The sequence below is a fragment of the Vidua macroura genome, chromosome Z (genome assembly GCF_024509145.1).
Source record: "Vidua macroura isolate BioBank_ID:100142 chromosome Z, ASM2450914v1, whole genome shotgun sequence".
NCBI lineage: Eukaryota > Metazoa > Chordata > Aves > Passeriformes > Viduidae > Vidua > Vidua macroura.
Genome location: NC_071611.1, coordinates 51622578 through 51646671, shown reverse-complemented (window position 1 = coordinate 51646671; position 24094 = coordinate 51622578). Strand labels below are relative to the sequence as shown.

General features: G+C 36.2%; 1 protein-coding gene across 1 annotated transcript in view; it reads left to right on the top strand.

Annotated features, from left to right (window-relative positions):
* Positions 1–7717: 7717 nt before the first annotated feature.
* The window catches only part of LOC128822314 (atrial natriuretic peptide receptor 2-like), a 35173-nt gene continuing 18796 nt past the window's right edge, over positions 7718–24094 (top strand). The window contains exons 1-9 of the mRNA XM_054004007.1: positions 7718–7771; positions 8784–8880; positions 11653–11785; positions 14194–14317; positions 16270–16374; positions 16966–17068; positions 18619–18764; positions 21342–21414; positions 23632–23779. Coding sequence (XP_053859982.1) covers positions 7718–7771; positions 8784–8880; positions 11653–11785; positions 14194–14317; positions 16270–16374; positions 16966–17068; positions 18619–18764; positions 21342–21414; positions 23632–23779 — 983 coding nt within the window. The remainder of the gene's footprint in view (positions 7772–8783; positions 8881–11652; positions 11786–14193; positions 14318–16269; positions 16375–16965; positions 17069–18618; positions 18765–21341; positions 21415–23631; positions 23780–24094) is intronic.

Below are 24094 nucleotides of genomic sequence, written 5' to 3'. Positions count from 1 at the left end.
AGGGAGGCAGACACCATTACCCTGGAGTGCCCGCACACACGTGGCGGCCACCCGGCCTTACACAGGCAGTGCTACCCCACGCTTCTCGACTGCTTGTGGTTGTGGCAGGTAGCTGCCGCAGGTGGCGCTCTCTGTGTTGGCCATGAGAGCAGGCAGGTAGCTTCCAGGAGAGAGTGACGTGCTCAGGGAGCATAGCTGCTTATAACCCATGTCAAGATTGTGTTTCCTTTTTATTACTCACTTTACACATAATACATAAAAATTAGATTTTTTTTTTTTGAGAACTAAGTATCAGCAAGCCATGTGGAGTTTCAGTGGACATCAGGCCTCTGGTTGCTACTTATGTCTTTGAGAATCTCCTTTTGGAATTTTAAAAACCAGGGAATTATTTTATAAGAACTAAATTATAAAGGAAGTGAGGGGTCTGGAAGAAATGTATAAGATGAGAAGATACAGTTAAACTCCTAACTAGTATTTGACAGCAGAGCACTGAAATACTTTATGGTAGAATCATCTGACATATCATGCTTCTTGCCAACTAGACTAATCTAGAAATCATTAAGGATTCCACTTTGGAGTGTACTCTCTGAAGGGAGAGGGATATTAAAAAACGAGAACGAGCAACTAGCAGTAGACCTAGACAATATAAAATTGAACTAGTGGAAAATAAAAATCCTCTTTATAAACATGATTTCATATGCTCACATTTCTCCTTTCAGTAGGCTCTCAAGTTTTCCATTCTGGAACTAGCACATCATTGGGAAAAGCACAGACATGTGCCAGGGATTTCAGTTAAAGTGAGGCTGAGCCCTAAATCAGATGGTAATTGCATGTGGCTACAAAAGATACCTTATTTTATTCCCAACAGGTATGTCACATCAGGCATTTCGGTTTCAAATCAAACCAGTTTTATTTTCTGTCTTTTCCTTTCAGTGACCATTTGAGCCACTATTTCTTGTGTCAAAGCTATACAATGCAAATGATAGATTGATCTCTGGGAAAAGAAGTTCCTGACTGCCCAGTGTTTTCTGACAGAAGAAAGACACATCTGACTTCAGCAGCAAAAGTAATGTACCCAAAGAATCAGAGAATCCTGACTAGTGGAGAAATATTTTCAGTAGCATACAAAAATCTTCTTCTTCTCCCACTAGACTACTTCGGTCAACTAGTCAGTCACAAAACATTCTACAAAGTGGCATTATGCCAAACGAAGTTCACTCCACTTGAGGCACACATTAAAAAAGCTAATTGAACCAAAGTGTCCATCATCAGAAAGGCTGTGATGTTAAAGAAAGACTGATTTTTATGTTTCTCTGTAACTGACATTTATTTTAATTACAGAATGAGAGTGCTTGGATGGTAGTGATCCCAGGCTGCATTTGCAATCACTTGTTTTCATACAAAACTCCAAGGACAAAGTGTTAATTCTACAGTTGAAATATCTGTTCTGCTTTTTTATCTATATTTTTCTTTTGTTTAACCTGCCTTTTTTCCTGTATTACAGAAAATAGGATGATTCTTTTTTTTCCTGGGAAGAAATGCGAGAATGTGTTTGTGTAAGGCATCTTGATATATAGTAACTGGCAGAAACCAGAGCGGTGGAGACTGTGAGCATGTAAAAGGATACAGAATAATCTGACTGTTCTTTGTGTAGCTGGGATAAGTATTGAACTGAAATTATAGCATGATAGAAGCTGGTGGGGCTATAGAGAAACCCTTCTATCAAGGAAGCATAGTGAAGCCTTGGATTACACCACAAAGGAAAAGATAGAGACTCCATTTCCAATGGTTATTAAAAACAAGTTAAGCAAACATCTCTATAGCCTGGCATATGCAGAAATTATCATGACTTGAGGAGAGTAAATAGTCTGGATCTCTTTTTCTTTTTTGGATTGGTCCAAAGAGATGATCAGTAAGGCTAAATTTTCCTTCAGTTAAGAGACACCCTATCTCAGGGATCTCTTACTGTGTCTTAAGAATTCCTGATTGTATGACATCCTGGAAACGTGGAAGCAATTGTGGCTTATGAGGGCATCTTTCTGGGGGAAAGAAGGGCTGTGTGCAATGTCCATAGATGTGCAATGCTAATTGTACAAAAAAAATATGAGCTTTGGAAGATCATTGAAGAATTCTGGAAAAAGGAATGACTAATACAGTGAGAAGTGAGGAGGACAGGAAAAACTCATTCAGGGAAAAGGCAGATTTCAGTTGAAATGACTGTGGAATGACCGGTGTATCTTAGGACCATGCTGCAGGCCAAGAACAGCTGCTGTTTGTCACTATTACCCAGGTCCTCCAGTAGGTCTTAAGAGCAGCCAGGGTTTCTGTTCTTAAGCATTGCAGACATCTGTGATGTTTCTGCCTGTGTGGAAGGACTGAAAGATGAGAGGAATTTGAGAACATCAGTAATGTTCTGCTCAGCTGAAAAACTCAAATTGTACTGTGCTGAACTGGGGCCCACTCTCCTTAAGCCTCCCAGGCAGTCATCCTGACAAACTGAAATTCATTCTCACATTCTCAGACTTGCTGAATGCTCTTTGAACAGCTACAGCATTGACATGCTATGTTAGAGTAACAGGAACACAAAGATTTGTTCAGGAAAATCCCTTCTGCAGAAATCTATATTAAATTATGTACATAGGCTAGAATTTTCTAAAGTTTAACCTGAATTACTTTGAAAATAAAATTCTTGGTGGCTTTTCTGAGAACGGAGAGTTCCTTTTTTCTTATCCAGGCTCTTTAGAGGCTTTCAGTCATATATTACATCAAATAACTAACATCACTAATATTTTCAGTTAATGAGATAATCACTATCACCTGTTAATTTTCTACCTGTATTTTCCTTGCAGAATTCTAGATTATCATTGTTCTGTCTTCTCTTTAGAAGAAGAAAAAGTGCATGTTGTTTTATATAATGAAAATTCTAGAATGTTGGGGTTTTTTTCCACAGTAGTTCATGTACTGGTCAATCATCTAAACAGAGAGGAGTCTTATTCTTAAAGAAAAATGTTTCTTCTTCAAGTCTGTGACATATCCTAGGTAGACAGTCTTCATACACCCTGGAGAAAGTATACAAGGTACTTTTCATTTCAAGTTTTGATGTATTTTCTAACATTTTTGCAATGAACTAAATATTTAGGCTAGTTTAGTGACACGGATCAAATCCAAAGTGCAGCAACAGAACAAGCCTTCCTATGATGCTTCATGAATTAGAGTGAACCTGAGGAATGCATCTTTAAAAGCACTTATTTGTTCAGTATTCTCAGTAACCTGAGTGTGCAGGGAAAATTACCTGCCACCTTCACCAATTAATACCACTTGCTTTTGTGAGGTTTCTCTGAGTTTCTGAAGTATGTACAACATTGTGGGTGGTCGTCAGAATAAGCACTTTATTTGCTGTAATTTTCACTGGCTGTATTTACCTTTTTTATCTGTTTTGCTTTCATACTGTCTCACTGCTCTGTTCCTTTGTGTATGGATGTAACTGCTACTTCTGCTGTAAATAAACTGTTATCAAAGATCAATCACCTAACATTAACCTTTCAGATCCTTGAAAACCAGTATGTCATAACTTTTTTCTTTAATGTATGATTACCATTTTTTTCAACTTGAGACCTCTTTCTTTGAAATTATCTCAAGCTTTCAATATTTGCAAAAATGTATTAGAGAAATTAAGAGATACTACAAAGGTAAGTGATGGTATGTGTGCAAGGCTCAGGATCTTGATTACTGCTCTCTAGCATTTCTTCAGACCCACACTTTATTACCTGTTCAGATCTCCCAGCAGATTGAGAGCACTCAGTACCTCTGAAATTGCATCTACTATGCAATTTATTACAATGTTTAGTCTTTTAATTAAATAATCTCTAATTCTGGAGAAAATCAGGTGTTATTTTTTAAATCTGCTAATCCAGGCTCAGATGAGGTATAAATCTCACTGAACTGTATGAGCTCACATGTGTGTTACTTGAATAAATGTTTGCAACAAGAATGATGAGAAAAAATAAAGGGTGAGAAGAAAAAAACACTGAATCTTTTTAAGTTAATGCATAATAGTAGCAATCATCATCATCGTCATCATTGTCATCATCATAGCAGTTGTAACCAGATCAGGCTTTTGATCCAGTTGTCCAGTTCATTTCATAAGCAACAGAAAGCTTGGAAGACCATCACCATGAGAAGAAAACAAGAAGCCCATGCTGAAAGGCCTCTTTTGGCACATGTAATTGTTTGCTTCAATGTGGATTTTCAAGACAAATGGTCAACACCCTTTGACTGTAGGACTGCATTACATAGGTCAGCAAAACCCTTTCTCTACAGGCTGAAAATGCATAAACAAATTATTAGGACAACCCAGTGAAGGTGTGATCACTTGTGCTGTGGTACTGTGACCACGTGCCAGAGCCCTGGGAACTTCTTGTGGCTGCACAGTGCATCCCTCTGCTCTTGGGAAGGGGTAGAAGGCTGCCTCTGAACTCCCTGGTGAGAACCTGAAATTGAACAGATTCTGTGCTACGCTACTGCTCTGTACTCCATTTGCAAGAGTTGCGCATCAAGAGAGGACTTTTCTTACACCAGACTGTGAACTGTGGGTACATCAAGAGGAGACTTTCCTTAAACCAGACTAGGCGTAGTGGTTGCATCCAGAGGAAACTGTTCTTGAACCAGAGCGGACACGGTGGGAACCTGCCTGCCGCTGTGCTGCAAGGAAACCACTAGAGAGCAGCGTCAGAGTGCTCTGGCCATACCCAGCAAACGCCGCGGGTGGGGGAAGCTGTGCTGATCCCAGTAAGAAAGGCACTCGGACTCCGTGTCATTTAAAATTATTCTGGAGCTATCACTGTAAAATGAGAATAGCATGGATAATCTTATATCCCTGTAGATGCTAGGAACCTGGAGCAATTGTGTAGAAATTGAGCAGGATGCCAACCCATGCGCAGGATGAACATACTCTGCATAAGTGGAGTTTTATATGCTAAGAACTAAAGCTTTAGCTACTGATTTCACAAATCACAGCACAGTCCTCATGAATCCGATAAATGGTGGTTTTGGAATACCATAATTTTTAAATGTCAAATTAGCCCTGGTAGTGGCTTTTGAGTTTTTGTTTGGGGTTTTTTGGTTGTTTGTTTTTGTTTATTGGGTTTGGGGTTTTTTGGGGATTGTTTGCTTTTTTTGTTTGTTTATTCACAGTTTTAGGAGGTTTTGGTTTGTTTTTTGGTATTTTTTTTTGGGTTGTGGTGATTTTTTTTTTTTGTTTTGGCTTTTTTTTTTTTTTTTTTTTTTTTTTTTTTTGTTCGTTTTTGTTTGTTTGTTTGTTTGGGCTTTTTGTTTTGTTTCTGTAACTCAGTATCCTCATCTTGCTTCCAAGACAAGAACCATCTGGAAAATTTGAATGTCAGAATAAATAAATATTTTCAAGGATATCTGAATCTTTCATCACACTAATTTTTGTTTTGACTTACTGCTGGAAATTGCTATTCTAAAATACTTGAAAGAACATAGGTGGCAACTTTTGTTCAGCAATATTGTATGCATTGTTATTATTTGCTACAGATATTAAAAATTTGTATGTAAGTTATATGATTATTGAATCATTAACAAGAATGCATGTTTTTAATAATATCTAAAGTTTTCATGGTCATAAATTTTTGAAATGTCTTTATTTTGCCTCTGTTTCTTCCACAGTAGAAGTTATTGTTGTGTTAGTTACTGAATGAAAATAATGTAGCTTAAGGGACTGTCTGAGTACAGTCAACATAATAGAAATACATCTGTAAACTTAAAGTGATTTGATAATTTAATTTCAATCAGTAGAACTTACCTGGGTTTTTTTTTTCAGATTAAGAGATCCTTTGAAGAGAAGAAGCTGAAGAACACAATGGTATTGCACTAAGCAAGTCAAGCAGCAGTACATAGAATTCACTTAATCTATGCTAGAATGGGTCTGGCTGTGATAATAAACTCATCTGTGGTATGATGGAATGTTAAAATATTAATGCAAATTATGTAACTGCATATAACTTACAAATTTACCATTTGTAAAGGGGCAGATGTAAAGCAATTATTATCAAGATGAGTACTTCACTTTATTAAAATGTATTTCTGATTTCTTTTCTATCCAGAGAGTTGTGAATAGAACTGACAAATATATTGCTCACTGAGCTATCAATCCTTTTTACAAAGGTTTATATATTTATATTGCACTTATATCTTTTTAAAATTGCCGGTGCTTCTCTGCTTCAATGCAGCGATGGTAATGTGCATCTCAGCTGTGATATATTGTTAAATCAGATCACATAACTGGGATAGATTGTTAAATAAGACAATTGCCAGTCATTCCTGTTTGTCTATTTTTAATCCAAGATTCCCAAGTACATGTGGTCATTCTCCAGGAATTCTCAAAGAGTTGATAGACAAGTAGCTGTAAATTTATGATATTTATGGCTGTATGATATTTACAGTCCTTGAGAATCATGATATCAATGTCATCTGAATATTTGTCAGTCCAATTAAAGAAAATAGGATCAGTCTGGCAATCTTTTGGCTTCTGTAGTATCTAACAAGTTATAATCCTTAGCTTCCCTGCCAGCAAATTCCTTGTCAAGCAAAGACATGCTAAAATACAGCGCCAATAAAACTTCACCAAGATATTAATGTAAGTGGGCTGTTTTAAGTAGATAAATGTACCAGAAAAAATTCTCTAAAAGACTTCCACATAGCAAAACCTATCATAGCACAGGAAGACAAAACACATATGAGGTTTAGAATCTCACAATAAACATAAAATTTCAACTAGAACATACTAGTTTATACTTATAGCTCTTTAATGAGTGAAGCCAAAGAGATTTTTAAAATTAATCTACAGCTCTTTCAAGATTATCTGGGCACACATTGCAGTTTTTTTCATGCCATTTTGATGCAAGAAAAAGTGAAGTTCAAGCAGTTTGACTAATATTCTTAATGTCAGATTGGGCTGAGAGACGGAATTCAATAGGCAACATAGAGAAATATTCTGGAGAGCTGAATCACAACTGAAGATTTGTATTGATGGGACTTCAGTGAATATAGATATTAATGGACACATCTATGTCTTTATTGTACCAGCATAGCTACACAGAAGTCTGTTTCACCTGTGTATGTAGCAGGACACTTGGATAGAAGTTGCCCTACACCTTCAGGGACTGAGAAATTGAAGTCAAAGGTCTCATACAATTCAGGTTAGAAGGAAGCTCAGGAAGCTCAGGAAGCTGGTCAGCTACTCAGTCTTACCATTCATCTTATACTGATAGCCTTTACTTGCCTTGGTGTTTATACGCTTCTTCTTTGGGCTCAGCTATGTCTGTGTGTTTATGTCCACAGCATCAGTTCATCTGCCTAAGGGTTGGATGCTGCTCATATTTGACAAAGCACTGCAAGAAAATCCCCCCAATTGGTTTTCTAGTTTTAAGCAGTGAGGGGCACAAATTTCAGGAGGGTTGTGCTGCCCCTACAACAAGTGGGGACTTTTCAAAGGGTTTCAGTAGAGGTGCAGAGGAGTATTTCAACCCTGTGAAGTGTAAGAGGGAAGGAGGAGGCAGAGCAGCTGCAGCAGCTGGAGTTGCCAGGATCAGCTTGCCTAGCAACCCCCTTCTTAGGCAAGGGCATTTAATTCAGAAGCAACAGCAACATCAGAAGCAGCCCTGACACTTGGTGAGCTGGGTGCATATTAGAGAGCATGGAAGCTGTCAAATCACCAGCTGTAGAGCTCCAAAGCCTCCTCAGTTTTTTGGTAGGTCTACCTAGATCTGCTTACCAGAACTTATTCCTCTGATCTGTGCATTCAGAAAGAACTGTATATGGCTTATTAGAGTGAAACAGCTATTTATACTAGTTGTTGATTTTTATTTTAGTAGTGTAGAAACTAAGAGTAATAGAAGATATATTGGAAAAATAAGTTATACCGTTCTATCTTATTCTATTCACGTTGTGTTGTGATAAGCAATTGCACAATGCAGTAGATGATTATGCTTTAATAATATATAGAAAAGTAATAGCAAATTGTATGAGTATATTATCTTTTGCAAGAAATAGAATAAGCCCAGAGTGCATTATCATAGAGTATTCTGATCTGTTAATATACACCCTAAAGTGTATTTTTAATACATGATTAGTATAATCTGTTACAATGTATTGTATACACATATATTATATATATTTTATCACTGTTGCAATTCAAGCTGTGTGCTATTATGATGCTGTATTCTACCTATAATATGCTTATGCAATTCTTATTTTATGTGTCGTTGTATATGTAAACATTTATATGGCTAAAATTTGTATTGTGTTATTAAAAGTATAACAAAAAATTACTCATTCAAAGATTTTATGTATGAAAGATTAAAAGAAACTGAGCAGTTTGGAGTGAGGGGAGTGCCATTCCAAAAACAAACAAGAAAAACTTCTTTAAATAAACTATCTCTCTGCATATGATCCTAGAACCATCTGCTCTTTGTAAAGAACCATTTTGAGAGAGAAAGGTTCTTAAGTCTCCTAACTGTTTCATGCCATGTATTTCTGGACAAATCAAAATAACATACAGGTTGTGTTCGTATGGAATTATCTTTTTTTTTTTTTCCCTTCAGAAGTTGGAGAGGTCAAAATATGCCAGCCTATGTTTCTGCATTTTGTTTGATTTCTATAGAAGGATTATAAACTTAGGAGATGGAATCCATCCTTCCCCTCTTCTCCTCCTGTCTTTTTTTGATTCTTTTTTTTTTTTCTTTTTTCTTTTTTTCTGGCAGGTGGTATTAGTGGAGGCGTGGCATGATTTAGATAACAAGGACTATGACTGTTGGCCCCTGGAAAAGCCAGATGAGTATAACATGCTGGACTGCGGAGGTGAGTGAGTCATAAAGAAGACTTGGTATCTTACTTGGGGAATGGCTGAAACCCCAAAATTTAGGTATTCATAATAATAGCTTACTCATGATGGTTGTTATCCATGGTGAAATGTATCTAAATCAGTGACAACCTCTCTTCCTAGAGAAATAAGTGAAAGAAAACAACTAGAGATACTTCAGAGTAATTATTTGTCCAGTATCTTTGTTCTAACAGAAAAGTAATAAGAGCTGTATCCATTTGCCCAGAGAGAAACTGAAAATATTTTCTTTCTCATTAGAAAACCAAATGGAACTTAATCCAAACAAAGCATGGGGGCAGCACAGCATTGTAGCAAATTTACTTGCTGAAATTTTGCAGTGTCATTTCATGGTGCTTAATCAGTAAGCCAGTAAACAAAATCACTGATTCTACGTCATGCTTTTCCACCTTGCACAAAACTCTTCCATGAGTACCTAAAAAAAGCCTGAGATCTTTAACCATTTACTCCTGCCCGTTTCCAAAATTAATTTACATGATGAGATAGCAACAACAAAAAAAAAAAAGTTGGTAATTTACTTAGATGAAAAACTAATTAAGGAGCAACTGATATGTGTAAAACTCAATTTAAGTATGAGAAAAATTTCTTATACTCTATGGGTTATAAAGCAGTTGAGCAGGTTTCTTAGAAGGGTTGTAGCTTCTCCATTCTTGGAGATTTTTAAAACCTGACTAGACAAATGCTAGAGAAACATCCTTGAGATGACCCTGCCTTGAGCAACACAGGCTTGGACTGAATTATTTCTGTGGGTGCCTTACAAATTCAATTCTTCTGTGATCTTGTGACTCTGTAACAAATAAATAACTGATGTAAAGGAACACTTTGTGTTGTAAAAGGTAGGACCACAGACAAGCATTCAGTAGTGTTTTTAGAAAAAAAAAACACGAGCACCTCAGAAGGTGGTTCTAATAAAACACTCCAGGAAATATACTGTTGTATCACACTGTTAGCTCAATGTTACAGTTAAACATTCTTCAATTAATTTTATTGGAACCATGAAGTTCAGAGACTTTCTAGATAATTTCAGCTAAGACTTTTATCCCTGTATGAATATAGGTTTAATATTGAAACAGCTATTTATCACTACAGATGCCTTTTTAAAAGCTATTTTTATTAAGTACAAGGAAAACTAACATAAGTAGGTTGCTTAATTAATGTATACCCATTACAATCAGTTTTAGAATGAACTTCAAGCTCTATCCTGCCTTTCTTTGTAGGTTTTCTTTGCCATTTTCTGGGTATTGCTAGAAGCAAAGCAAAACACAGATACTGTACCCTCATTTCTGTGGAATTAACAAAAGATTTTCAAAGCTTTTATATGTGGGAGTAACTGTCATTGAAAGAAGAGCTTGGTTCACCTTTGTGAGACCTTTATAAGGAAGTAGCAAATAATTTAACTGAAATTTGTGCTGACCTTTTGTCTTTATTGTCATATATTCTTTGAAGCTCAACTCTCTTACCTTTTAGTAGAAATCACACTAGCATTTTTAAAAAATCTTTGTATTATAGTTTTTCACATAATGTTAGCAATTAAAATGAGTTTTTACTTTTCAAGCGAGATTATCAAGGGAAATCGAGGTAATTTTACAAATTTCCTGATAGTAAATTAGGGGGGAAATAGTGGTTTCAGTACAGTGCAAGCAAAGAAGGTACTTGTTAAAACAAGTACGAGTAACAAAAGAGGTCATAACCGAACAACAAGAACAAAAAACTTAGATGTCTTGTAAGGCAGGTTTACCAGTCCTCTGCAGAAGAAATTTAATACTTCCTGACGAACTGAGTTACACAGTTTCATTAAGTAAGTAATTGGATGTGGTGCAAATTAAAACCTTCATCCAACAATAGACAGAAAGGTAGGTGAGTGCACTGGGATTTTGATGGTGTTAAGTTTATGGATTTAAGACTTCTCCCAACTTTTATCTGACTTCATTCTCAGGCCCAGAGGACAAGAGACATGATGGGAGTTAATTATCTTTCCCAGTTAAAATTGTGAAAATGGAAGATGACAGATATCTGATAGCACCCCTTCCAGTCCTCTGTTCTAGATGCCATATGGTTCCATGCATTCTTAAATATACAGTTATTAGTATATATAATTTATGTTTCATGAGTTCAAGAGTTTTGACTGAATTTTGTGTGTGGTAGAGTTGTCTGTTCTCTTCTATAATAAGGTGTGTCTCAGTGAAAGCAGCTGAGAATTAAAAGCAATATTGCCTGATCAAAAGAGGAAAGCAAATATGCCAGAGCAAACAGCAATGTTATATACTGGAAGCAAAGTTAATTTACACAAGATGAGCAGATTTTTTGTTGCATTTCTCCAACTGCTTGGTATGAGTGTCAGATCTCTTCAATTAATGTGCATTTGTGTTTACCAATACAGCTGTTAAACTACATGACTCTTTTTGGCTCATAAAAAGTAATTAGAGATTACTAAGAGGGTTACTCAGAGAGTTGTGAAGCACTGGAACAGGCTGCCCAGAGAAGCTGAGGATGCCCCATCTCTGAAAATGTTCAAGGCCAGGTTTGATGGGGCTTTGAGCAGCCTGGTCTATTTGAAGGTGTCCCAGCCAATGGCAGGGGAGGAGGAACTAGATGATCTTTAAGGTGCCTTCCAAACCAAACCACTCTGTGATCCTATAAGTAGATGAAAATTACTAGAGAGAAAGTTTTACAGTATCTGTTAAGTAAAAAAGTATAGCAAATATTCTGACCCATGATTGCACTGTTTCTAGGGCTGGAGATGACATGGGTGCAAAGGCCTCCAGAAAAGGCTGTGAGTGGAGAATCCTTCAATGTGACCTATGCAGTCTTTGCTTCAGACAGTTTTTATCAATATGCTGTGCAAAATGGAATCCTTCCTTACAGGTATTACTTATAAAAACGCTATCATGGTCATGAGTATATGAGGATTTTGTGTGTGCATACTCAGTGATACAATTGGAACAGACACTCTGGGGTTCTTCATTAATTCCTTCCATCTTTTGAGATCTCTCATAGGTCTGTTTGCCCTGCTATTTTTCCTTTTGCTCTCAGACTAGCCATCATGGCATATTTGCCTTCTAGGTCAGAGACAGAGCACATCACTACTGTTACAGTGCAACTCTGGAATCACTTCTTGCCTTCTCTACACATTGAATTTATAGCTGAAGATTAATCATGAGTCACAGGCTCTCTGTATCTTATACTCATTTCAGTCATAAGTATGATTCAAGTGCACAATATGGATGTGATAAAGAGCTAGTCTAATTCTGAATCCAATTAATTCAATGGTCAACTGTGCTTGATTTCTGTGGGATTAAAATCACTCCAAAAGCTTATATGTCAGCTCACACACTGTGTTGGTGACTGTGGACATCAGCAGTTAGAGAGTATGTAGGGGTGCAGCTCCAGATCTACAGATCTGGATCTATAAATCCAGGGGCAATACACTCTGATTTCACGATTTGTCTGTAAGTAGCAATTCTCCATTCCTAAACAGGAACACCTGGGACAGAGAGTGGGACCCCACTTTCTGTGTTGTTGTGTAAAAAATGTTTACAGAACATTTTTCTCTGCCTGAATGTTCGCATTGCAAAGTTCAATTTATAAGGGCTGTTATCCAGAGTTATTTTATTTCATATTGAAAGATGATCCATAATCTGTTTGCAACTGCAAAAAGTTTATTTTTTTATTTTTGTCATCTATATACTATGTTTTAAAACTACTTAAAATTTGTTTATCACATTATTTGAAATGTATGGCTGCTAATAGTTCTGAGAACTTAACCATGAAGCAGGTTTTTTCACTGCTTGGCATGAATCTGATTTTTCTAATCTTCCCTGGGAAACCTACTCCCTCAAATCAGTAAGGAACTTGGAAAAGTCTGCTTTTGTGTTCTTATACACACCTTGAACATAGAGACAGATGGCAAATACTTTATAAAAAGAGATAAATCTATGCTGCAGTTTTCAAAGGTATCAAATTTGCGTCTCATTTTGTCTAGGTTATCTGGTTGATGCTAAAGGTTACAGTGGCTGACCCAAATATACCTGAGGTTGGCAAATCAGTGTATGGGCATCAGTGTAATTGATAAATTCATGATGAAGTTATTGAATAAAATATACAGAATACTGGATAAATTTTGAAAAGGAAAGCTAAAGAAAAGTACATGATGGAATTAGACACCAACTTAATTAAGAATTCTTCTTAACTTCCAGTATGAACTCAAAGGCAAATAAATTTTAATATTTTATTTGTTTAGGTGTTTTGGAGGCTGACATATTTGCTTATCTCATATTTCAAATATGTCTATGCCCTTGTAAATCTGGCCATGAGTACAATCTATGATAACCTAATCCTCTATGGTTTTGTTTATTTGCCATAATAAACACCGTTTTCTCATAATAAACAAAGCCTACTGTTTCAGATCTACTCATTATTGGCTAATTCTTCTTTCATTAAGGGCAAGCCAAAAAATAAATCTGTGTTCTGAAATTGTTTTATGAAGATCAAACACAAGTGCATAACATTTCAGCTGAGCTGCAGTTGATTCTGGCTGTATCTGAGTAAATCATGTTTGTGGAAAACAATTTTATCTTACAGCCAAATTTATTAGGGTGACAACCACTGAAAGTGTAACTGAGGAAACAGTGTTGCATCACACATTTCAAGGTGAATACATTCATCTTTCAGGAATAAGCTTTCAAAAGTTGTTTTGCAGAACAGTCTGTTCAGAAAGTCTACTCTAAATTTGTGGTTTGGGAAATTGTATTTGATATATAAGTCCATTATACTTATTTTCCTTGGCAATTCAGATTGTGGAGTGAAGACTGGAGCTAAATGATCTGTATGAATTGCATGCATAGATGGAGGTTTCTGTTTGAAAACTTTGAGACTGGAAGTAGCCAGGGACACATATATCTGAGAGTGGAGGTAGAATAATAGTGTCTTTGTCTGTGCCAGATGAAGAAGTGCCAAGTAATCCCACCTGGTCCTGAAGTCAGGTTGGAAAGAGAAGTGGAGGTTGGTCCCTTCTTGCAGCACAGTATCTTCTAGAAGTCCCTAGTGCGTGGCAGTCAGCAGAGGTCCAGTTGACAACAATCTCTAGTACTCCATAAGCATTTCAACTAGAAGACAAATGAAAGAAAGAAATGATTCAACAGTGTTTATTTCACTGCATGTTTTTGCTGCTCATTTCTCTGTGCAGGATAAAGAACAAGCTCTCATATGTTTGTTGTAATTTGCGTGGATGAGGAATGGATGTAAAAGTTTTTCTCTCTCTCCTGCTTGATTAGCAATGCTACTGCTGCAAAGGAATTCTGTGAGGAGCATGACTGTCCTGCCAGATGGAAAGATGCAAATGAGGACAACTGCTGTGTCTACCATGCCAACATTCATTCCTGTCCTTTGACCTTCATGGTAAGTAGGATGGTGCAGCATCATGTGCTCTGTTCTTGCTACTGGATAAGACATCATTGTCATAAGCAGGTTCAAGTTTGTGAAGTATTTCTGTGATTACAATTAGACCAAATTTATATAGTTCGCTATGTATTCACAAATTATGGTTCACTAAAACTAGTATGGCAATGTCTGTCAGTTTCATTACACCAAATTTATATAGTTCACTATATATTCACAAATTATGGTTCACTAAAACCAGCATGGCAATATCGATCAATTTCAGAATTGTTTTTGCAGTGGATGCTGAGGCTGCAAGGCAGTATTCAGAATCTCCCTTTAGTGGGACCAGTTTCATCTGTCTGAGTTTACCTGACTTAGACTACTGTGCAGCCAACAGAGAAGGAAAGACAGACCACTGCATTCTAAAACAAGCAGGGCGAATTGTCAGTTGCATGTATTCCAGTCTCTCTGTTTTATAGAGAGAGTGTGAATATTTTGCTTGGATTACTGGAGTTGAGGCAGATGAGTATTACCAGGTGTGACTTACAGCCTACTTACCTTGGTCCTGAGATGGAATATTTTTCCTTCATTGTATCAGAGCAAAAAAAAAAAAAAAAAAAAAAAAAAAAAAAGAATATAAATACAAGATAACAGCATTTTTTCATGCAGTGAAGGCAAGATCCGTTCTTAGCCTGTCTTCTTGGCCTGTCCCTCTTTGTATAACTACTTAAAGTTCTGATCTAAAAATACAGTTTGAAACACCTTTTTTTTTTTTTTAAATCTGTGAGGTTAGCCTTACCCTGCATAAGAACTTTAATGTAGCTGCCCAGTTTTTCTAGTTAATCTCCCTTCTGGAAATGTGACACATTCTTCATGATCAAAGGTGGTGTAATAGGAAGCCCAGCCTACACATCTTGCAGCTGTTTCATATGCCCTTCTGTGTGAAGGTCTAATGACTCCACAACAGCTCTAGTTTGCTTCTTGGCAGTCTGTTCTTGAGGACTGGTTTTATTAATGATTCTCTGAAAGCCTTAGCTGGCACCAGGACTTTGGTTTAAAAGAGGAATCCCTGCTGGAACCATCACATCAAAATTTTTGTCTAGATCCATAGTAAAAGTCTTCAACATCCCACTGCTGTGGTGACCTCTCTATTATTTCTATTTTCCCAATTAGTTCTGCTTGAAATTATGATGTGGGAATGGCAAATGCATATTCACCAACATACATCATTTGGTTTCTTCATAGTACTCTAAATATTAGAGTTTCTTTTTAAAGGAACTCTGAGATATTTGACTGTTATACAGTTGAATATCACTGCATAAGATTGAACGTACACTTCAAAGTAAGTTTTTTCCATTGTTTGAGATGAGTTTGGGTTTTCATTGCTTTATTTTTTTCAGTGTCATGTGTTCTTAAACATTTTATTTTGGTTAATGTGCTCCATTTCTTTTGACTTGGTCCATTACTTGCAGTCCTTCGAAAGAAATGTCTGAAGAATTACCTGGAATTAGGAGACAGTGTTAATCCTTTCAAGTAAACAAAAAACTTCAAGATCTTGGGACAGCCAAAATTAATCCTCCATGTTTGCAGTTGTAGGAGGTTTGCATCTTAATAGCTTTATTGAGAAATGCTCTGCAAACAGGCCCTGAAGCAGTGCCTCCCTTCTCATTAAAGAAAAAAGAAAAAAAGCTACTGTATCAAAAGTGACACTTCAGTAAAACCCCGTGAGAAAAATATTAAAAGTGGAATACAATTCTGGTTCTGATTTTAGTACAGGAAATCAAAAAAAGTGAACCAGCTTCATAAGAACACCCATTCTATGAGTGTTTTGGCATTTTGATAGGTTTGGTTATAAAATAGAACTTTATTTGCTGTTAGAGAACATAAGTAATTTTGAGAAAGTAAGAGAGAAGGAGCTAGGACTTTCATTGTGTTATGGTATACTGACATAACCAATATGTCTACTAAAGGCTAAAGGAGGAATATGTGGACCATGGATCCCAGATGATGGTCAGATATTTACTCACACTTTGTCTACTGCTGGTAAAATGAGCCAAAGAAACTGGACTGCCAAGGTAAAGTATATTTATTGCATATAGGATTTTACCTGATTTGCTGTTTTTGGAGCTTACTTGCTAGTAATTGAATGCAGGTCACGAACATGTTCCCCATTTCATTTATATGTATGTGTTATTATCTGAGTTATGCATATAGCTGAGTACTATTAATTCCCAACTGACTTGATTTGGAAGTATCACCTTTACACCTTAGGTAGTTAGTAGAAGGAATCGGGATGGGAGGAAAAGGAATAGCATAATCTGTCCATTGAGGTCCACACTAAGAATACATTTCACTACTGACTGGACTGTGATGCAGGTTCCTATGACCATTAGGGAGCTTCTACCTGAAAGAAATAACAGGAAAGCATGCATGGCAGAATGCACAGGGCTGATAGTCCTACCTGGTGAGAAGAAGACACACCAGGACCCGTGTTTCTCACAAGAGGTCTCTCTCCTGATATTGAAATAAAATGCACAAATTATTCTGAAGGATACCACAGTCAGTCAGTTCTTGTTATAAAAGCCTACTGTATGCAATTGAAGTTGCAAAGTTACCATATGCAAGTGAAGTTGCAAAGCTTGCTGCTTTGTTCACTTGTTTCGCAGGTTGTTTTAGTTCATGTGGGTGTGACTTCTCTCATCGCACACATAAGAGTTGGGAGAATCCAAGCTGCTCTGGAAGCAAAAACCACAGTCCTTCCTGCAGTAGGTATGATATAAAATGAAAATGTGGGCTAATTGCTTATTGACTGCAAATCTCAATGCTATTATCATTCGTGCGTAGTTACCAAGAGCGAAAGCAATTCCTACCCCAGCCTTTCTTTGAAAATACACAAATGTCTTCCTGAAGTTCTTCTTCAGATAACACTGAAGTCTGAAAAAGTGTTTGAGCTTCTAACAGTTGTATTAATCTAGAACAATAGAAAGCAACTCTTGTCAAATAAGTAGTCAAATATCAGGACCAATGGCTTCAGGTACTAGAAGGCTTGTCTGAAATTCATGGGAATGTGAGAATATTCCTCCAGCTAGTGTTCTGAGAATCCAGACACTTTTCCCCTGAAGGGGAGCAGACTAGTCTCAAACATATTGGAAAGGTAAAAATCCATATTGGTTCCCTAGTTTACATTAAAAATTGCTCCCAAGGGCATCAGTCTTTCATTCTCTTTAGTGTACCTATATGGAGAGAAGCAGAAATGATTGTAGCAATTCTCTTAGTAATGTCAAATTTTAAAAGTGTACTTGTTTAATAAATTAAGCACACAACCTGAAGAAAGTTATTGGCTAAACCAAAAGTGTCATCACAATACTCTTGTTAGCTACTCTTCTGGAAGTGTGAGAATATATTTCACAATGTTACAGGAAAAAAAAAAAACCACAAAGCAACTCCAGTGTGAATAGAAGTATTTATCTATAGAATTTTCTACTCATTTCAAAACTGCAGCTGAATTTTCCAGGAAACTTACATTATATCAGAGAAGAAATTTTAAAAAATGCAACTCTACCCCTGAGACAGAAAGTGACTTCTGTTATTATCTTGGTATTATACTGGAATTAGTGAGGCTGAAACAGAATTATTACTGAGCAGTGGATTTTTTTTTTCAGTTTTTTTTTTTAATTAAAAAAAAATTCAGTCATGACAGAATAATACCTTCAGCTCACCTCTCAAGTCTGAAGTACAGCATGATATTAGTTTAATCACAGAGGTAAAATTGAAAGACCATTCAAGACATGGGAGAAGGACTTTTGTTATTTAAGACTTTTGTTTTAAATTACATCGAATATTGCTGATAATTTATATAAGACTTTGGAGTAACGGAAATACTTGAAGTGTGGGTTGCAAGATTTCTTTCTGCAGTTCCCAGTGTCTTTTGCTGCTGCTGAGGTAGGGTCCCTGGCTTCCGGGGAATCACAGTGTTGGATTAAATACAAAGAATGCAAAAGAAAATGCTGGCCTTGAAGACCTTTGAGTTTCAGAAAAAAAAGTGTGGATAATGAGAAAGACAATAGTGAGGAAGTGATTTATACACAAAACATGTCAAAAGCTCAGATGTAATTAATATTTAACCTGATGAAAGAGAACCTGTATTACTTCAGAAATTCAGATTGTTCTTTAAGTTGCTGGGATGGTATCTCTGAATTCTTCAAAATTTATTCTTTCTGGGACTCTGAGGTTTCCCAGGTCAAGAAACACATGTTTAAATATGAATACAATCGTTTGGATGGATGAAACTGCCTTAAAATGTTTTGTTTTCTAATCAGTCTGTGGAGATGGCTTTTGTGAGGAAGAAGAAGGCTGCTCTATCTGTCCAGCAGACTGTGGGGAATGCCCTCTTTCTGTTGATGTTAGGATTACAATTGCCTTACCAATATGTTTAGTCTGCACTGGCTTCATTTTGACAGTCATGGTAAGTACCTGTTCTCTACTCTTTTATTTCCTTTCTCTTCAATAATTTATTAGACAGAGTGGAGCTCTCTGTAAGTAGAGGGAGAGACTTTCTTCTGCCTCCAGCATCTGTGTGCTACGGAAAAAAAGCAGAAAGAAGGGAAACAACTTTTAAAACTTCCTTATGAGGGAAGTCACATTGCATTAGGAATTTTCATCCTGTAAGAGAGAAGACTGAGGTGGAATGTAATGGGGGGATGGGTAGATTATGGTAAAGGAAAAAAAAATCTTCCACAGCATGGGGAGTAGGGGATGTCAACAAAGAGTACTTTTCACTCACAATAAAACTCTGTTATGAAATTAACAGCTTAAAAACCTTATAGAAGCCAGAATTATAAAAGATTTCAAAAACAAATTAGGTAAATTCATTAAGGGATTAGCTCCACAAAAGGCCATTAAATCTCAGAGTCCAAATAGAACTTTAAAAGCAAAACATTCAAGGTGGGATATTCTCAAAAGAATCATGGGGAGACAATAATTTTACTTTCTGTTTTGGTTGCTTGATTTTTTAAATAAGTTTGTTTTCTTAGTGTAACAACCAGCTTGGTTCCATTCAAAGTGATTAATTTTGCATAATAGTTATCAATTATTATAGCAGACTCATGAAGGAAAAACAAAAAGGGAATGAGGAGAGAGGAGTGTATCAGTATTGGAGAAGTAGTTTTGGGAGTCTTTGAATGAAAATGTCTGTATAAAGAGAGAATGGTATTATGGCTTATTACTTAAGAGTGCTTCTGGGAAAGAGTATCTACATTACTTACGTGTCTGCATCTTGAAAAAAATGTGGTTTTGAGTTTCATAACAGAGGTTTATCAGGTGAATATGGCAGCTGAAGAGTCATTGTATTGACTGTGTTCATAACAAGTAATTTATTTAGACCTTGGTCTATATATCCTGTAAAACTGTAGACTCCTGTTTCCTCAGGGATTCCTCCTCTGTCCATCTTATGCTGCAGTTGCAGTGAGCATCTGAGGTAGGCAGCTGCATAGATAGGGAATGAGTAGGAGAAAGCTGATGGCCCACAAATTGAGGTTCTAAGGGAGGCCTGAGTCACATTGTGTTTGTTTGTCTTTCTGTGCCTCACTGTGTGACTTTGTGAGTTAGGAACAGAAGCATTGTTGAAAGTTCTTTGAGCATTCATAATCCACAAGGAAGTTGTGACAATGAGTTTATAGCAAGTGTACAGTAAAACCACATGATGTGATAGAAATATGCAAATGGACAGATGAGAAGTTCAGACAGTTTTAGATGACTGGCTTTTTAGAAAGAGTAACAGAGATTCTTGGCCTTGCATATGTTTATTTAAAGTTCTTGTAGCAAAATCTTGTACTTCTGCTGTTTTTTCTGTATGTTTCGAGTACTTTCTTTTTTTTCCCTTCTTTCATTTCTGTAGACATATTCCTGCAAACTTCTTCAATAGTAGCATCATGGGTTTTTTAAGTTTTATTGGTTTTACTGAAATAAGATAGGAAAGATTATTTTATTTAATTCAGGAATTGATATAATGTAAAAGGAACCATCTGAGAAATTAATACCTTCTTCAATGCTTCAAGTAGCAGAAAGGATTCCTTTGCTATCAGTGTCAAAGGAAGTAAGCCTAGTATTCACTTCTTGCTAATATGTGTTTGTACAGTCATACCTTTGCAAGATAAAATGTAGGTTTCTTTCCTCAGAAGGCTTTTGAAATAAATAGGATGACTTAATTTTGATTCAGTGAGCTCTACATTCATCACAATTTCAACCACTATATCAACACAATCTCCACACCCTGTTCCTTGCTCATTATCTGGGCTTTTATTACCTGTTTCAATGAAGGCATCACTCCTAATACTAAATTTTGCACTATAGAAAGTGGTATAATGATGATAAAATGCTGCTTTGATTTGACATTTTGGCATTGGCTACGGTCATAACAATAATTTAATCTGTTGCTCATTTGAAAGCATGTATTTATACTTTGTAAATGTTAGCTTTGTATGTTAGCTCTACCGAAAATCAGCTATTAGCTCAATGCCTTCTTTATAAGGTAACCACAGAATCCCTACCTAATATTCTTTATGATAGAGAATTTGACATAATATGGCCTAATTAGTAGCTCATGGGCGAATTCTATTCCAAGATATAAGATACATTGCTCCGTATCTCAGGATTGGGATGAAATCTGTTCTTGTCATGTACTTACATAACATAGGGCATTTCTATGAGATGAGATGGTGTAAACCCTTCAGTTTATTGTCCAGGCTGAAATGTAAATGTATAAACACTGACAGTAATGGAGAGTTTGTAGACAATGCAAAATATGACATGCAATTAGTTCTGGAAAGTTTTTAATATATTTATTAGATACTGTTTTCTTCTAAGCATGTTATTAATACTTCTCATTCTAATGTTACTGTAAGACATATGCTGGATGTTTACACTTCAGATTTAGTTTGTGTACTTTTAAATTTTCATATTTTATAAAAATAATCTCTGAGTCAATTCCTTCAAAGAGATGAGGGCTACATTAGGAATGATTTTTTTTTTTTTACTCTTGTAGTGGTTTCAATATCAGAAACAAAAGATGCTTTGGGATGAAAGCTGGATTATAGACTTCACCTGCATCAAAAAAGGTTAGTAACTTGTAATTTTGATACTGTGATCAGTTTACTTATTAATTTTGAAAAATTATCTCAATTATATTGTTCATATTTTAAGGGTCTTGCAAAAAGTGAAGCTGTTTTTGAAAGACATATCCAGTATTTCATCCCTGTAATTCTGTGAGCTGTTCACTCATATTTTTGTTTATCAAACATTTAGATAATAAAGTAATTTTAAATAGTTTCCTTCTTTCTATTTATGTTGATTTGTTAATCAAAAAAGACAAGCCTACCCCAAAAGAAACAGATAAGCTCTGGAATTGGATGAAATAAATTACAGTTGCTTCAGTGGATATATTGATCTGTATAATTGATCTCAGTAAGTTGTCCTGGAATTGCACAAATATTTTGAGGGATATAGTACTATCTTAATTTCTCTCAATGTGTGCTGTCTGTGGCAGACTTGCTACAAAAAGTAATTCATTTTGGCCAGAGGTTTGGAGGGCTCTTTTTCTATTTTATCTTCTGATTAGAAAATATTATTTAATTTGTTCTAATTAATCAGGTTAAGAATAAATTCAGGTGTTATTATATGCTTTATTATGCTGTACTTAAGATACACATAGATTATTTACATCGCTTTTCCTTGGTTTAGCATTCAGAAGGAAAACAATACCTAGATCCTCAGAAAGGATGAATCTATAGAAGTCTATGTGTACACACTCTCATTTTCTGTCTCTGGGAGAAATTGCTCAGCAGATGTCTGCTTTATCTGTGTTCTGTTGGGTTGCTAGTGTCAAAATGTTCTTGTGATAATATATAGTAGAAATACTTTCAGCCTTAGACTTGAACATTAATTCCTGTATAGTTCTGATAAGATATTCTTGTTGTTGTAAATAAGAGATTTTGGCTTAGAAATTAATTTGATTTCAGGAACCAAAATGAATTTCAATCCAGATTTTTGAAAACAGAAATGGAGAAAAGTGTTTTTCTATACAGCAAAAAGTAACATGAGCAAAATTTTTAGCTGAAAGTAAATTAGAAAATGCCATAAGCATCACGTGTGAGGGGAACCAATAGAAAGAGACTGAGGGAAATTAGAAGTATGGTCAAAAAACAACAGATTAAAATTTCTTGAAAACTCCAAGATGAAAGATGTAACTTTCTTGGAAAAAAACCTGCAAAGCAGCAATGCTGTTTCAGAGTATTGCTGTAAGAGTGATGATTAACAGCTTAATGAGGACTGATAACATTATAAGGTCACAGACAGTATGTCCTGTCTGGATAGAGTTGTTTGGAGCTACGCACAGTAGCCTGAAATGCACAGATATCAAAATGAAAACACATCAGCAGGTGCTGTACCCAGTGTATGTAGCACTCAGTATAAAAAATTAACCTTATTTTTTTAAGATAACTTCTTTTTTTGGTGTATTGCACTGTATATAGAGATATAGATATATATGCAGTCTTATACTCAAAACTATCTCAGGGATCTGTCATGCATTTCTGGGTGGAATGTTTAGAAAGCTTCAAATGTCAATGCAATTTTGAACTGCATATGGATAATAATATGGTGTGGGAACATGACAGTCCTGATTCAAGGTAAGATGTTGAACTTCCTCAGCAAGATATTTCTACCAGGGAGAGTTGAGAGGTCTCAGCAATTCTGAGACTAATTGGCTAAATCTGGATTTAGATTGAAGATTATGGCATGATGTGTAGTTCATTAAATTTGTCTTGAAGTCCATTTTTTTACTGTGAGCTGGTCAACAGACATTAAAAAATGTACATTGAAAATCACTGGGAGTTTTTTCCTCTTACTGTATTGTTGCTCTTCTCTGACTTCTCTCTGGTGTCAGAATCACTTCCCACATTCCTGTACTCTGCAGTCTTCTAGGAGCTCCAAATAGACTTGTTAAAGCATGGCACAAGGTTTACTCTCCTTCCCTGGGTTCTGTCCTTAGCTTCTATGTAGCAGCAAGGGCTAATCATCTCAAGAGCAGAGAAATGAAAGTTGTATGAAATCCTGAGGATTAGTGAGAAGTATCTTTGACAATGAATCCTCTTTGAAACATTTTTTTACTTTTTATGCAGCAATATCATTCCAAGCAATGGCTTTCTCTCTTAAGTATTAACAAGAGCAGATGAGATGCAAAGATTTTGAAAATTCTCGATGGTTGTCTCTGGAATCTCCACCTTTGCATAAATAGGAATCTTCATGTGCCTTTTCTCATCCCATGTCCCATTTAGATTGCATTATATGGACAGCAACAGGAAGCATGATGAGTGCTCCTGCAGCACACAGTGACTCCCATGTCAGTTGTGTTACTGCTCTGAGCTCCTGCACAGCAGCTGCCAACATGTCCAGGACAAAATACTTCACCCAGACTGGGAGATAGTAAGTCAATATATTATTCATTTACTGCAGTATCTACTATATTAGTTTCACCTTGATTTCTGGTTCTTGCCACTTTCAATTGATAGGCAGTGAAAAAGCATGAATGTGTCTTGTTAGGCCAAATTGGGTAAATTAAGATCATCGTCTGACTTCTGTACTGCATATTGGCTGTGGAGTATTTTACATGCCAGGCTTCAGGTTTGGTTGTCATTTCTCCTTTTTTCTTAGGGTCTTGTTAAAAGGTTGTTGGTACATAAGATGTCTTGCATCTGTTAATGAATGGCCCTTGCTGTTCAAATGTATCTGAAACCAAGA